Source organism: Mya arenaria, chromosome 7, assembly GCF_026914265.1.
Source record: "Mya arenaria isolate MELC-2E11 chromosome 7, ASM2691426v1".
NCBI classification, from domain to species: Eukaryota; Metazoa; Mollusca; class Bivalvia; order Myida; family Myidae; genus Mya; species Mya arenaria.
Window position 1 is genome coordinate 63,064,491 of NC_069128.1, and position 17,051 is coordinate 63,081,541.

The window sequence follows — 17,051 nt, forward strand, 5'->3', positions numbered from 1 at the left end:
AATACACATTACAATGAATCTTTTGTCATATCAAATGTTTACACATACCATACTTTTAAACCTATTTTAGCAAACACTGTTTAAGTACATCATTATCGCCTGTTATGTTTGACATTGTTTAATATCAAGTAAACACTTCATTACATTTCCTTTGTAATTGACAAAGGAAGTGGTTCTTCTTTGCAGCTTTTCAAAATGTGGCACCTTCCGTCAGCACTTTCAGTGCTTTGATTTGTTTTGTTAACTTTAATCTTTATGCCATTCGGAACACCTCGGCAATTTCCATCGAAAACAACCTCGGATGTATACGGACTGTTTACAATCTCAGAAATCCTAACGTTTAACTAAATTGCAAGTAGTAATATCAAATTAGCAGTTACACTTAATGACCTCAATCTTGGAAACCTTAATTATTAATGCAATTACACACTTAACCGGCATTCAATTTAATTCAAAATATACAACAAACACGTTAACTGATGTACCGGCAAACATCTGATGCCGTGTTTGGTGGAAAATGACCGAGGAGTTCCGAATAGATTTATTCTGCACCCTTAAATTCGAATGCTTTCAAACGGCCATGAGTTTAGTTGATTACGTAGGCGAGCCGAATCTTTATTTGAGTAGTATACATATGAAACGTACAGAACATACATTTAAACTAAGAGTATGAGAATAATCCTGCTATTGCGTCGCTGAATATCTGAGAGATAGAGATATGTAAAAGGGAAATTAAACTTAAACCGAGATTGATGTGCTGGTGAAATACTCAATGTTACAGTGTTTTATATGGAGATTGTGAACATAATGTAAGTGATTTTAAATTACATTTTAAGATAAATGAATAAAAAAAACAAAAACATGACACAAACCTTAATAACCATGAAATTTCGGGTTTTGTTAAGTGGTTGGCGATGGATATTCCCAGTTTAAATTTAACAAACTTTGAATAATGACTACTATGATGTTTTATTTGCGGATTCAAGTGCTTATAGAATTAAGTAACTTAATTTGTATTTATGATTTTTAATCATAGTTTCATTTAATACCTGTTGAATTAACGTCTGAAAGAATATCTCAGATTTGAATCTCTGTTATAATGTTATTTTTGAAATATATATGCGCATGCAATGATCTTTTGGGTGTGTGTTTTGCATTATAATTAGACTGCTGATTTGTTTGCACATATACGTTAAAGATGATATATATTCCATTGTTTAAAAACAGACTGCTGTGTGTAGATTAAAATTTGTAACTGTATTGCGCCTGGATATATCAAAAATGAGTATGCAGTTTTTCATAGGATAAAGAATGCATTTGTGTAGATATTTATTTGCAACAATCTGGCGCCTGGTTATTCGCATACGGAAATAACAAAAATTAGTCTGCACACTTTATAAATAAGGAATGCATTCGTTTGGATTACAATTTGCAACTTGATCTTGAATATTTGTATTTATAAGATTTAAACGAGATTTTACACTCCTATTTCAAAATAAAGAATGCATGTGTATAGAACGAGATTTTTAAAGAGTCGGCTACCTTGAAATTTACATAGGGTAATGCAATGAGAGAACATGCAATGTTTTGAAAAAAAAAATACAATAAATCATAACCAATTGATATGAAACCCATGCATGCAGATGATAATAAGACGTTTAAATATTACCAATAGTTCATAATACGTTGTAAGTTGTCAAGAATAAAGAAAACGTTGCATCACTAATAATTTCCAAAAAAAGGTGAGTGTGAAGAAAAGCATAAGTAACGCGTATTTTTTTTTTCCGACCTGCACTATGTTTTCAGAGCCGATCAAATTTTGTTATTGAGTTTTAACATTTTTTCCGACCTGCATTATGTTTGTTTTTGGAGCCGACCAAATTTTGTTATTGAGTTTTAACAATTTTTTCCGACCTGCACTATGTTTTCAGAGCCGACCAAATTTGGTTATTGAGTTTTAACATTTATTTCCGACCTGCACTATGGTTTCAGAGCCGACCAAATTTTGTTATTGAGTTTTGATATTTTTTCTTCTCTTGGATACATCTTTCAGAAGTTTCTTCCTTAAAGCTGCACTCTCACAGATTGAACATTTGGACAACTTTTTTTTTATTTTTGTCTTGGAACAAGCAAATCTTTGCGTACATATCTGCAAACCAGTGATAAAAGACTGATGACAAAATGTCAGATCGTAGATTTTCATATTTCCGCTCCAAAAGCGATGTTTTATGCATTTTTCTTAAACCGTTAGTAACGGTGTCGCCATAGAACATTAAATTTGGAATGGAAATATGAAAATCTGCGATCTGATTTTTTGTCAGCAGTCTTTCATCACTGGTTTTGCAGACATTTACGCTAAAATTTGCTAATTCCAAGACAAACAAATAAAAAGGTTGGTAAAACAATGAATCTTTGAGAGTGCAGCTTTAATACTTATGTGAACAACTACAGAAACAAGCTCAGTAGCCAAATGTTCAAACATAAACCCCGTTTAATGGAATAGTGTAAACGCCAAAGACATAAAACAAAAACAAAAACAACAACAATAAAATCACAAACAAAAAGCTTGGAGCAACATCACAAAACTCAACAAACAAAACAGTGCATATATATTATAAAACTAGGTATGTTTATCAAGGATTGTTAGGTACCGCCTTGGAACGGTCAGTAAAATGCGAGTGAATTGTTTTTATAGAGCAGTCTTGTTAACGTTAATCCAGACCAATTGCCGCTGTCTTATTAAGACAATACGGCAGTAATACGTTAACATAAAAAGGCAAAAAGTCCGATCTACCTATCCTACTTAAAAAATAGCCTGACCATACATGACATTAAGAGCAGCATTAAAAACTGCACTGTAATATTACAAGTTTGTTATAACTAAAAAAAGCGTAGCAAATTTTAATCGCTTAACCGGACAATTGACCTTGCACCATCGCTTGATAGTCCACTCCCCCGATAATCAGGGGGCGATACTCAGAGCATTTCTAACATTAACCAAATATGGCGATTAAACAAAACCGCCTCGGTCTCCGGGATATTAATATCAGCTTAGCATACAGCTGGAAAACAGAAAGGCCGCGTTAAAGACATAAAATTATTTTTGTGGATTAAAATATGTCGTTATCCGAGGCGAAGTACATCACAGTCAACGGAAATCTGGTTTGTCATGGAGTCATTATGCAAGTTGACACTTCGAATAAATATCTACTTGACGCCCCCCCCCCCCCCCATGTAAATACCAGAAAGGGCATATTTTTATTAATTGTTATTCTATTAAACTAAAATAGTAAAGATAACTAGAACCTGCCTACTTTAAACACAAGATGCTGTATGCTGTGTGAAACTTTGTTTTAATTCTGTAAGTTCTATATATACATGTATAAAATTACTTTATATTTGAAAATTCTTATGATGACATATTGGGAATGATGGCACATGTTCGCATGTACTACCGGCGATTTTAGCCTTAGAACAGATGACGTTTCGTGGTAACAAGGACGTTACGTCCATGCTTACCTATACCAGCCTGCAGCAGCGGTTGGATACACATCATGGGGGCGGGGGGGGGGGGGGGGGGTAAACCCAGAGCCTGTTTCCCAAGTGGTCATTTCGCGACCAACAAATGCTGAAAAAAGAAACGCCTTGTCATGGCCCAGTTTGAAGTCAACAGATACAATAACAATTTGGCAAAAGTATCACACATTAAAACAATGTTTTTTTTTTTATTTCATTTACAATGTTGTAAAATAACAACATGAATAAGGACAAAATTAATTCTTAACATTTAGGAATATCACAGTTGAGAAGGATGGGATTAATGTAGTTAATATATTAAAGACAAGTTCGATATTGTATCACATTGAGGAAAATACAGAAAATAAATCCTACATGTTTACACAATATATGGCCTCGCCCCTTTGGGTTCAGTTTTTGTCTACCATGTAGGTATAGGCACACGTTTTTTGCCGTGTACAAATAACATATCACTCCTTGATAAAAATATTCATAAAATTTGTTGCAAAACAAGAAACAACCAAAATTTGATCAATGGAACTGAAAATGTTTGAATCAAAGCGAGGACTCAATATCTTGTACAATTTAATCCTGACGATAACCCGTTCAACAATAAATCTATGTCGAGCAATTTTCACTGTCAATTTTATGTCAAATGAGCTCATCTGAGCACCACTTGAGCAAAATGGAGATTGTTCAGCTGTAAACCTAATTTCTCTTTTTGATCGTATATCCTGAAACCTATATATACCATGATATGTCATCCCAAACCAATCCTTCCCCTCATTTTTTTCTAAAGTTGATTAGTGGCCAGAAATTCACTTTTCAACTTTATCTGAATCAGAAATTGAGTCTGTGAATGACATTGATGCGAACACTAAGCCATCTCTTTGTCTTATGCCGACAAGATGTTTTACAGTGTTACATGACTTGTAATCTTAATAGCATTAGCTTTCCCACCTAATGGAACTAGTTGGATATAAACTTCTGTTCCATAATTAATAACTAACGTATTAGGAAATTATTTTTTGAAACTTTCAGGCATCATTTCCGCGATAATGACACGGTGAGGCCAAATCGTAACCGATAAACATCGAAAAAACATGCATTGTATCCAGTGTTTAAATAATGCTTTTTCATTTTGTAAGAAATTGAAAACAAATACCCGCTTTGCACAAAATCAAACGTCTTAATTTGGTTATGACAAGAAGCAGCTGATCTTCCATTGATATTCTCTTCTGGCAGCCAATACTTTTCATCACATGAAATGGCAACTCTTGAACTCTAGGTGGCTCTCTCAAAAATTGTAGAATGTTGAGAATTGCTCACTGTTGAAACCAGTGTAGTACATACATTTTTTATTTTTCTTGTTACGTCTCAGCCTTTGTGGAATGTGTCTTTCTCTGCTGTAACTTTTCAAATATTTAAATCAATTTGGCCAAGTGTTGTTTTAGGGTCTCACTTTCTGCAGGTAATGCCAGCATGTCCAGCAATCTGTTTTCTTTAGAAGAAAAAACAACAGTATAACTTATGATGTTAAATATTTGTAAAAGAAAATAATCTCTATATAAACTCTTTATAATTGATATTGAGATTAATGTAAAGTAAAAAATGTTAGGACTTATAGGGAAAACTTCTGGAGCAATAAGATATACCCAGAAACCGATGTTCCAGATGCGGGACGATAAAGGATCGAAAAGAACTGAAAGTCAGTGAAGTTAGAGGAGTCAGTACATTATCACTTCTAGACAAAAACACCTTTTGTGTTCTTGGTTGTCGGACTCGTTTTCAATCCTTTTTTTCTAAGAGGACCTCTATCAGCTCGCAACTTTGGCGGCCATCTTGCAGTCTTAGTGCGATCATACGGCAATGTTTGCAGATTATCAGGGTTTTGGGTTGATGGCTGCGCAAACTTTGCTGTCAAAAGAAAGTGCCAAGAGGCTAACGGTTAAAATCTGTCAGGTTATTAGCCACGTAATAACGATCGGATAACATTGACATATACCACCGTAACAAATCGTTGCGAACATCGTACATTTTTGGCCTGTAGCGGATGTTGCTATTTCTGGTTAGGCGGGTGATTCCTCGCTATTTATTGGTTCTACATCCTGGATAAGTCATGTTTGAAATTGTGTAGAAAAGTACAGATTGTTATATTTCCAACAAAATTATCAGAAGTTGTGTCAAATATCATTGAATCAACATTTTATCGTATTCAAGGAGCTTATATTACTGTGCTTATTATGTCTAACAATACATTCAACTTCCAATCAAAAGGTTAATTAAGACGAATCCTTACCTAACGACCCTGTTGGATCTGATGTTCGTGACAAGAAACAAGGCCTAAGAGGATTTATGAATAAAACATAATTATATCTTCACTGGACTGATTGTTCAAAACTTTGTTAAAATTAAGCAAGTTGTTAAAGTCGACTTCGTTATCTTTCAAATCTTACAGGTCAATGGATACACTTGTCATCTGGTGCATTTTAAGCAATATTTAAGACAACTGTCTAAATTGTACTAACTTTTTATTAAATAAAGAAGCAAATCAACCATTTTTAATGTCTTAAAGTCAACAACGTTGTCGTTTATCATAAATGACAAAGTTCTTAACAATTAGCTCATTGTTTCCCTTTTTTTAGCCTTTCTTATTTGAGGCCATATTGTTGGCAGGTGACTTTATAAAGTCAAACCTTTACAAGTGCAGTTGGATATGCCAACATAACAAAACCTTTTTGAATATTGTAATGATAACGTATGTAGAAATAAGTTGAGACAGAGAAATACAGAAAGCGTTTCATGATGTTCGGGCATGAGTCTACTGACGTTTTCTTCCTAGGATTTTCACTACATATGCACTTACTAACATCAATGTATATTTTTGAATTAAATGTCGATGAGCTCAATAGATGTCGAACAATGTTTGTGATGACGTTTAATGGCGATAAAATGGACTTTGATAAAATGAATTTGACGTCGATAAATGACATCATTGATGGTGCAGCAACCAATAAACCAAATTTATAGTCCTCAATTATCTTAAAAGCTGAGTATGTTTTTTTCACTCAAAGCTTACTACAGTGCAGAAAATAACGCTTTCAAGACACGTAGATCGTAATACCTATACTTATGTTTTAACAGTTGCATTGTCAAAATATCACTTTCTATGGACATAAATTCCAATTTTTTCCGCATCCAAACCCTTATTTGACCAAATACAAACGTGGTAAGATCAGACGTATTCCGAAAGTTTGCCTTTATCGGATGATGAAATGAATTCAAAGTCTTTGGAAGCCCAGTAGGGTGGAAATATGTATTCATATCATTTTTGTAGGGTTTTTTAGTTAATTTTGACTACATTCTACCATCAAAATGTCTAATTTAAAGTTTGTTTCTGTCAGGTTAGCCCTATTAATGTTGTTGTCGGCTGTTGGTCCGGTCCTGTCGAACCTCGCTCTGATAATTATCGACGTTCAAGTAAGTTTTTAAATGCAAATCCCATTGTAAATTTGAACATTAACTATAATAACACAATGCAGACAATCAAGTAAGTCCTAAAATGCCAATACCATTGTGAATTATGAACATGACCCCTAACTTATCGTATAAATAATGTATTTTGCATTTTACCCCGATTTCAACGTGTCACTAAGATACATTTTGGCAAAGGGAGTGCCATTTTACTGAAAGTTTTGGACGTTTTCTTTATGTATCGACATATGCTCAACATCACAGCACTATACAGTACTGACATCACTCTGCCTAGAATGTGCATTAATTGTTGCCTCACATTATATTTTCCATTGGCAGTACCTTTGTACAGTCAATAGCCAAGGGTAACATCTAAAATCGGTTTAGAAAAGTATATGAGGTGTAATATATCTGTTGATATATACTTGGTGAAATGAAGAAAACTCATTGTTCATTAAGAATTCTGTTAATTTTATTTTTCTAGAACTGCTTCCTCTCAGGAGGAACACTTGCAGTCGAGAACGGTGATGACGTCATTTCCGTTATACAGCACATCCGGCTGAAGTACAAGGACCAAATTTCCTTGACGGTGTTTACGCAAGATTGGCATTGTGCTGATCACGTGTCATTTGCTTCACAACATAAGGGGAAACAGCCGTTTACAGCCATGGATCTGCAGTACACAAATAATGGTAGGTGAAACCTGTGCACCGCAATGTCATCATTATGTACATCCATTAGAAAACAAAATAAAATAACAAGAAGTAAAAAACTGGGATAGGAAATGCTCTTATCACTAATATTAAATCTAAAAAGTAATGCGAATCTTAGTGAACCAAAATATTCAATACTAACATAATTAACAAACTAAAGACTACATTAGTATATACGAAATGCAATTTTAGTGAACTAGAAGTGCACTAGAAGTGCACAAGGGTATCAAGATCGGTCTAAACAGTACTGCGTGAACCAGGTTAATAATACCATGGCAGTAAACATTTTCGGAAAATTTGTTTCACAATTAGCGGCTGTTTTCATGTTCCCAGCATATGCCGGGAATGCAAAAGAGAAAATAATGCCAAATACATTCAACCTTGCAGAAAACTCTATGGAAGGCGGTAAACAGAGGGATATGCATTTATGAAGTTTGAACATAAGGAGATGAGAAATGAACCAGTGTTATATCAATATCACCCAAACTCTATCTCAGAAAGTGCATTATGTTTTAGGGACGTTATGCCGAGATAATAGCAGCTGCGACGCCAGTTATAATATCAGTCAGACGTTGTGGCCGGACCATTGTGTCATAAACACAACGGACGCCAAACTTAGCTCACAGTTGAAGCAACGTCCTGGAGATATTGTAGTCAGAAAAGGTTATAACTGCCAGGTATATTCACAGTATTCAGGTTAAACAATAAGTAAAAAAGTAATTCGTAAACACAAAGAAACATAAATGTTACAACGTAGACTCGATACTGTTTTCTCGAAGTTCTGGTTATGCCGAACGTCTTTAGAATGTTTTGGGTTTGATTTTTTTCGATTATGTTGAATGTTCGTTCCCTGGAATTATTAGGTCCCAACGACTTCTACATTGACTTCGACTGAAGTATAAAAATGATATTTTGGATTGTATTTATTAAATTGTATTTAAAAAAAGTATTCTGACAGGCAAAAAGATCGACCTCCGACTGGACACCTGAGATTTTTAAAGGGACAATGTATTCTCAATCGGATGCTTTTGCTTATTCATTATATAATATTAACTGTATTGCTGATAATAACAGTGTCTGGCTGCAAAAAATGTACAAATGGAAAGAAGACAAATAAAATACCAATATCATATGGCTTATGAATTGCAGAAATATTTAGAAAAAGGTTGGAAACAGAACGGAGGAAACCAGCATGGCTAAAAGAAATACTTTGGTATTCTAAGGTGTAGATTTGAAGATGTTTTTTAATATCACACACATTTAGGATTCTATTTTGAAGAGTTAAAGGCTAGACAGTAAGGCCATGTAATTTGAATGAACAATCATCGCATATCAACATTCCGTTTTTAACATTGAAGGCTATGAACACGTGAATTAGTTGTCTTTAACCTTAAACTATAACGACAACCATTAAGGTAATCTCCATTGGTCTTATTAGGTCGACTCGTACTCGGGTTTCTTCGACAATGGCGGGTTTTCGCATACAGAGCTTGATAGCCTCCTTAGACAGAATAAAATCACCCGTCTCCTGGTGACCGGCCTCGCGCTAGATTTCTGTGTCTACTATACCTCCAAGGACGGACAGGCGCTGGGTAAGTGATTCTTCATGTAAAATGTTCAGCTGTGTGTGTCTTTCAGTTTATGCTGAGCACTGGACCTCGTGCATCTACACGGGTCTTCCTGAAACATTTGGTTACTTTGATTGTCTCTACAGCTTCAACTGTAGTATGGTTAGATATGGTATGATCTAATTAATAGTATAACAAAATCATGTAAACTCGAAGAATAACAAATGTTAACCGTTCGTCGGAATATTCTTATGATAATAAGCGTTAGCATAATATATGGTTATATTTTACCTTGTCAGAATTCAAGACAGAAATCTGTGACACAATGCTCTCTTATGTTCAATAAACAAACAAAAAAGGATCGAACGACTTAACGAACAAGGGAATAAATTAAACGAACGAACGAACAAAAGGATGGTCGAACGAATGAATGAACGAACCAACAAACAAACAAACAAACACACTAACGAACAAACACCGCAATTCCAGGCAGATGTTAGCCCGTCTGTTCACGGTTTTCCAACGAACACAAGTTAGAACTACTTGATCCACTGTCATCAGTTATTTATATAATACAAAAGTAAGGTGTTAATTTCTTCCACCGTCAAGCGTACCGTGCAATAAGTTGTTTCAGGGAAGGGTTTTATATGGAGCTCCTCCAACCGGTTACCGTTCTGAAAAGGGAAGTGATAAATAAACTGCAATGAAGAGGACGCACCCAATCGTCTAAATGGTAGCTTGAAGCTTTAAGTACTGTATTATATTCGTATCGTTATTTGAGAAATGAGTATCGGTCATGTATTTTTGGTGAGGATGAATTCCAAGTACGTGCTTAAGCTGGTTACAATGACTGACGAGTTACTGACTGACGCAGCGTGACCGCGGGTCAGATGTGTTGCATCCGGGATTTTTATTTTTTTTCATACCTTCAAAGATGTTGAATACTTTCTTGGAACGGGCCATGCGTTGCTGACGCGCAATTATTTGAAATCATAGTTGACGTCAAAGCGTTTCTAATAACATCGAAGTTTCAGTCTGAATCATTGTGCTAATTTGGTTTTATCATTATTCAATAGCATAAAGGTATACATTAAACTATTTGAAGTTAGTGTGTTGTTGGTATTTACTTATTGCTCCATGGGAACATCAAAGACGTCTTCCGAGGTATTTCCGAAATCAAAGAGTTTGAAAAACGTCATCACCGAATACGATGCACAAAGGTCGACCTTGTCGAACACATAGACTTGCTTACCGAGTAACATCCCTAGTAAAAAAAAAACATTTCAAAACATTCAATAGCCATTCAAGTCCGCCACTACAGAGACGAACCCAGAAGCCTTAAATGTATGGACTAGGTACAAAGTTGAATGCCAGACAGACACATAACGAGATACAGCATGTCACAAGACTACAGAACCAGGTTCTTTGGTTATATTTGAACATCATTATCAATAGATGGTAAGGTTATTGTCAATGAACACATGCACCAACTATTGACAAAGTATACTCTTCTATATACTTGCAGGTTATGAGACGTACACAGTGGTTGATGCCTGTCGACCTGTCAGCAAAGAAAACGTGGACAGGGTTCTCCAAGACCTAAGAACAAAAGGTAGGTCGCGGTATCATAGCGTTCGTTTAAGTGTAATACTATTGACCTTTTTAATAAATTTTTTAGGCGATCTGAGTTGACATTTGAAATTATCATTAATTAAGTGTAAGAGTTTCAATATTTTGCTTAGTGTAAATTGAGCTTTAGCAAGTATAAAAAATTAACACAACGTTGCGAAAAATACCTCAATATGTTTTATACAGAGTCTAGCGAACCATATGACAGATGCACTGGTCCTCAAGTATTTACCAAAGTAAGTCTTTTAAAAGTTTACCGTGTATTATAGAGAGAGTTCTTAACTTGTATAAATGATTTCAGGCGTCCATGTGATTACGTCGGCGGATCTTGATGACGTCATTTCTGGGTCAAATGCTCCTGTACCGTCAGTCACATTGTCGCTGTTATTCTGTGTTGTTTTGTCGATTTCAGCGTACAATTCTCAATAACCGATAGAAACTAAATTGAAGATTATGTTAAACAGTACTCAATATTGTTATTGTATTTGTCGATATGTATTATATGCATTGCTTTCTGTACATGTACATGCTATATGTTTTTATTTGTATATAAATATATATATGCCTTTTAAAAAATAAATGTTAAGCGTTTTTCTTTGCCCCATCAAAACACAAGTTTATGCCAATGCATTGGCAGTGGCAAACGTTCGTCGATGAGATGTTCAACCGGCTGGATGTAAAGATTTTAATCTACATTAGATGGGGTTTTTTTTGCAAATAATTTCGTATGTAATTATTAACTTCTGTTTCGGTTAATACACAATTGAGCTAACCTCTCTGACAAGCGGCCTCGGTAGATATCACTTGATAGGTTAGCAAAACGACTAATTGGCCGCAACATCAATCTATATTTGAATATGATCATGACAATGATAGCATTCTTAATGCGTAGAACATTAGTGTATATATATTTTATCGGGAGCATTTAAGATTCGATATACTTTATTAATAAATAGTAAAACCAGATATTTAATTGGTGCATCGCTATAAGTAGTTTGTTGAAATTTACATCTAGAATATTTAAGTCATGTTTATATATGTACAGTTTATTTGTCATGATAGTAAGTCTTATATCAAAGATAATTGTTCCAACATGTATATGTTTATGAACGTAAAATAATATTGTTATTAAACAATTAAAGTATTCAAAAACAGCTCGCTTTAGTGTGAAGCGATCACCCGCCCGTACAGACAAGAAACAATTAGAAAACTGACAACAAACACCTCGCCACAAGGACTCTTTCATAGGCTGAGGCATAATTTATCCTTAATTCTTAGCCATTTGTTGAACAGGGCCAACATCGTGAAGTTTAAAGACAAAATTTAAGCATATATCAACATTTGTTGAAGGGTTTAAGCCGTCGGTATCTTAGTTTTAAACTCCTAATGATTTATTTTACTTTATATCGACATAAGATGCATTCTTCCTCAACTGCAAATTTGTTTTATTGTAGATCGGGCTTATTTACATAACCCTTTAAGTCTTCAAGTTTTCAAACATCCTTATTTCGTTCTAAGTGCATGAGGAATGATATTTCATAATACGATAGGCCGTTGGAAGTAAAATATTTACTTTTATTTAAGTAAACTGATTCTCATTCATAAGAGGTTTGATAATGATAAATCTAACCTCTGATTCAATGCCTGCAAAAACGAGTGCAAAACATGATCATTTTCCTGACATCACCGTTGACCAATCAAAACGCTCGTTACTTTAACACGCATAGTATCCTCACTCCGGTGTACGAGAATGAAGTAAACATTACTTATTCAAAATTGCTTCGACATAGCCAACGCTTTTTCATATTATATTAAGTTAAATATAAAGAGTAGATCATAGAAGTAGCACCTTAAGTATGTGGATTCAACAGAAGTGTATTATTGCATTACAAAATATTTGATTGTTAGTCCGTCCTTACAAAAATAAATTGTTTGATGCGACGACATGCATACCAAACATCTTAAACTGTTTTAGTGGTTTACATTTAATTGAGTTAACAACATAGTGTATGGGCCTGTCGCTGTTTATATATATCGCTTCATCTGCTTAGATCAACAACGGCTGACTGCTGATTTAATGAAATAAATGTAAATGGAAAAGTCGAGAAACTCTACCTTCTCATTGGACAAAATACAATGATGACCACTAATCCAGTTTGCATAAAATTACAAATACAATGACCAATAAAATACATAAAACATGACAATTGTCATCAAGCAGAGAAATGCATCCATATACAGACAAAATTAGCGATACTAAAGATACAGAACAATACAATTTGTCCTTGGAAGGCAAAGATGGATACTTAGTTGTTAATATTGAATTTTCAATATCCAAATTTAATTTACTTTTAATTCTCGTCTACCTTTAAACATTCACTTAATATACTGATGAACTTTTAATGAAATTACAATGTTTGAAAATGAAAGGTAATGTAAATAAAACCGATCTAGACGTACATTTTGCAAGCTAACACGATCTTATAAAACATTCTTTTTGACAATTATGCTTCATTGAGTTGCTATATAAGAAAAAATATATGTAATATTTAGATGATATGCAGTAAATTCTTAGTGATTAAGAATAGGCGGATTGAGTGAAGCGAGCGAGCCCTTCTTAATCATTAAGATACAACTTCAGGTCATCTTGCTGACTAAGAATACAACCTCATAGGCTAAGACATTGGTCAACGCAAAATCTAACGCAGGGAGTGTATATCGGATAAGTGGCGGAAGGTGGACCTTTAAACACTCGCAAAAGTTGACATTGTTAATGATTAAGTCGACTACTTAATAATTGCCTATCTGAAATTTCATTGGCGGAAAATGTAAGTTGTATTTTATATTTGAATAACGCTAATGCAACACTAAATTTGGTTCGAATAAACTGACGTAAGCGAACCCTATCACATTTTGAGTAGTATACGTATATATTGTTAAGGAACGTTTAAACTAAAAGTATGAGAACAATCCTGCTAATGCGTCGCTGAATATCTGAGAGATAGATATATGTATCAGATATTAAACTTAAACTGAGATTTATGTGCTGGTGAAATACTTAATGTGATAGCGATTCATATGGAAATTGTGAACATCATGTAAGTGATTGAAGATTATTCTTCATTTATACATGACATAATAAAACAGTAAAATCATCATAATTATCATGATGTTCGGTTTTACTTAATTGGATAGCGGTGTATCGTCACAGTTTGAATACAAGTTCCATGTAATTTAATTGTAATTTATATTTACTATTATAATTTACTTGCTGATTTAACGTGTTTATTTGTTGTTTAAGAAGAGAACAGAACAGAACAGACAGTTTATTCGACTTATACATGTGTACATCGTCGTAATACATATAGTTATACATATAAACATGTCACGTATCTAAACATACAAACATAATATAATAAAATAAAATATATGCAAAAATATTATGTTAATTGAATACCAAATAATTATTATGTTAACTTTGGCAGTGAGGGAATGTTTCATAACTACTATATCAAGTTAAATTATTTATAAGTGAGTTGCGTATAATAAATGATTCTTTAATATATTTACAAACATTCATAACTTCCTTTTTATCACATGATACCAATAATTGATGGAATTTGAATACAGATGGATTAACATAATAGCATCGTTTTATATAAGTTACACGTAACTGACGATAGCATGGACAAATACATATGAGGTGATATCCATACTCTATGTCCCTACTATTACAACATAAACAATATCTTTCGTTACGAGGTAAATTGTAACATGCATAACGTCCTGTTTGTATTCTTAAAGGGTGTGCAGAAACTCTCAATCTAACAATTTATAAACGTAAATTCTTTGGAACTAAATCTAAATATAGTTCATAATCAAAGGAAGTTTTGAAAATTCTATACATATCCAAAACAGAACTGTTACTAATATTACCATACCATTCTTATTTAAATGTATCTATAATTCTACATTTAAATTTGTTTATAAATACATTAACATGCGCAATATTTGGGTTATCAAATACGTATGCAAAACCATAATCATTTAATAGCTTTTTACCTTAGAAACCCAGTTTATATAACCCGTATTACAGTCATCAATGGCCTGGTTATACACGGACTTTATTATAATGTTATTACTGTTGCAAATCTTAAACCAGTATCTAATAATTCTTACATATCGATTAATGTATAAAGGGTATCTACCTAGTTCTCCATACACTGTAGCATTACATGTGTTTATTTTAACGTGTAACACTCGCTTACAAATTTTTAAATGTATACGTTTTATTTCTTTTGACTTACTAAAACCCATATTTCACAGGCATAATTTAATATTGAGCCAACAAAAGAATCAAATAGTTGACAAAATATTTTAGTTTAAAGGTCGTATTCTTTGCATTTATATAATAAAGTATTCATGGCCTTAAGAGCTTTCCCAACCAAATGCTCTTGATTCAATGTAAAACTTCCAGTGTAATTTATCACAGTGCCTAAATAATTAAAGTTATCAACAACATCGATAGTATGGCCATTATATGTCCAATGCTCATTACGACGTATTCCACCCCGTTTACGGAAAACCATTATTTTTGTCTTTGATGTATTTACATTTAATCCCTATGCTTTGCAATACGAGTAAAGAGTGTTTAAATGGTTTTGGACTTCCTCGGGCGATTTCCCTAAAATGGCCATATCGTCAGCAAATAGCAACATAATTAATACAATGTCATCAATACTTAAACCGGAAGTGATGCTGTCTTGCATATATACTAGTAGTTCTAAGTCCTCTACAAACAGGGAAAAAAGAATTCGGGACATAACCTCCCCCTGGCGCAGGCCAACGGCATAACTAAAGTATTCAAAGTAAGATGTACATGATTTCACACAAGATTTAACATTTTCATACATATCTTTCACTATTCTAAGCAATTTACCTTTTATACCAGATTTATACAACTTAAGCCACAGAGCATTGTGATAAATACTATCAAAACACTTCAACATGTCGACATAAATAACATATAATCTTTTATTATCATTGATATATTTTTGCACAATAGACATTAAAATATAAATTGCGCCAACTGTTGAGCAACCTTTTCGAAATCCGAATTGTGCATCTGAAATAGTGGCATTAGCCTCAACTAAACTAAATTGGTAATAAAAACACCGTTTTAAGCATGTGGTAAAAAAGATCTGACACTCGTTGTCATTTAATACAAGAATTTTATTAAACTCGTCCATGAAATTTGATAGTAAGCGAACCAGATGCTCGCTTACTAACAAATTTTCATAAACTCGTTTAATAAAATCTTGTATTAAATGACAACTCGTGTCAGATCTTATATGTATCATTGACTTATTCAAGCATGTCTCACCGCCAGAATGTTATTTTTAAAATTTGACCAGTGGTGCCGTAAATATATACAATGGTCTCCTTATCGTCTAATAAGTTGTAATACCGTGTTCCTGAAATTTAACACGGTATCCTTCATAAGAACCATTGTTTTGGATATTAATTTATCATTTTAAGTGAATTAAAACAACTGTTTCAACTGTGGAAAATTTTATTTGGGAGTAATAGCGCATCTTTAAGTTCAAACTTGCTTATATACATTTTGTAATTCATGTATTAAATCTTTTTAAAAATTTATATTATACTAAGAGCGTTATGAAACATAACTTCTAAATGAAACAGCTTTATAGCCTCAAAATAGGTAGAAGTGAAGCCTTATTGGTAGCATAGAAAACAATACAATAACATGTGTAACTTTCGTATCATTTTAATGAGATTTTACATACACTCAACCAAGTTAATAATAGAACACTATCCTTTGATGCATATTTGATGTATTAAAATTACGGATTGAAATAATAGAACAAAATACGTATAACATATGGGAAACACTTACTCTACAGCATAACTAAATATTACAAGACAGGATAAGTCATATTTGATGAGTTGGCAGAAAGGATTTCAGCTTTAACACTATTTTCCCACGAATCATGAGCACTTTGCCTGTTGATTTAACACCAGAAAACCATATCAAGATATTTTCTTTTTTTGCTATCATCAATGGTTACAGTCACTATATATAACGTCCATGTGACACAGCCATGGCCGCATCTCTCAGGTTAAATCTGAA

General features: G+C 33.6%; 1 protein-coding gene across 1 annotated transcript; it reads left to right on the forward strand.

Annotated features, from left to right (window-relative positions):
• The first annotated feature begins 303 nt into the window (after positions 1 to 303).
• LOC128241425 (nicotinamidase-like) lies at positions 304 to 11,561 on the forward strand. Its single transcript, XM_052958344.1, has 7 exons — positions 304 to 809; positions 6,921 to 6,996; positions 7,475 to 7,682; positions 8,220 to 8,380; positions 9,142 to 9,295; positions 10,797 to 10,883; positions 11,202 to 11,561. Exons 1-7 carry the CDS (start codon positions 790 to 792, stop codon positions 11,327 to 11,329), a joined length of 834 nt encoding a protein of 277 aa, XP_052814304.1. The 5' UTR covers positions 304 to 789; the 3' UTR covers positions 11,330 to 11,561.
• Positions 11,562 to 17,051: the final 5,490 nt, after the last annotated feature.

What these genes read in the sequence shown, in the direction of transcription:
- LOC128241425 (XM_052958344.1), top strand. Translation starts at nt 790, where the DNA reads ATGGAGATTGTGAACATAAT. An exon ending in TCTGCAGTACACAAATAATG is followed by an intron (nt 7,683 to 8,219) that starts GTAGGTGAAACC and finishes ATTATGTTTTAG; the next exon opens with GGACGTTATGCCGAGATAAT. An exon ending in CAAGGACGGACAGGCGCTGG is followed by an intron (nt 9,296 to 10,796) that starts GTAAGTGATTCT and finishes ATATACTTGCAG; the next exon opens with GTTATGAGACGTACACAGTG.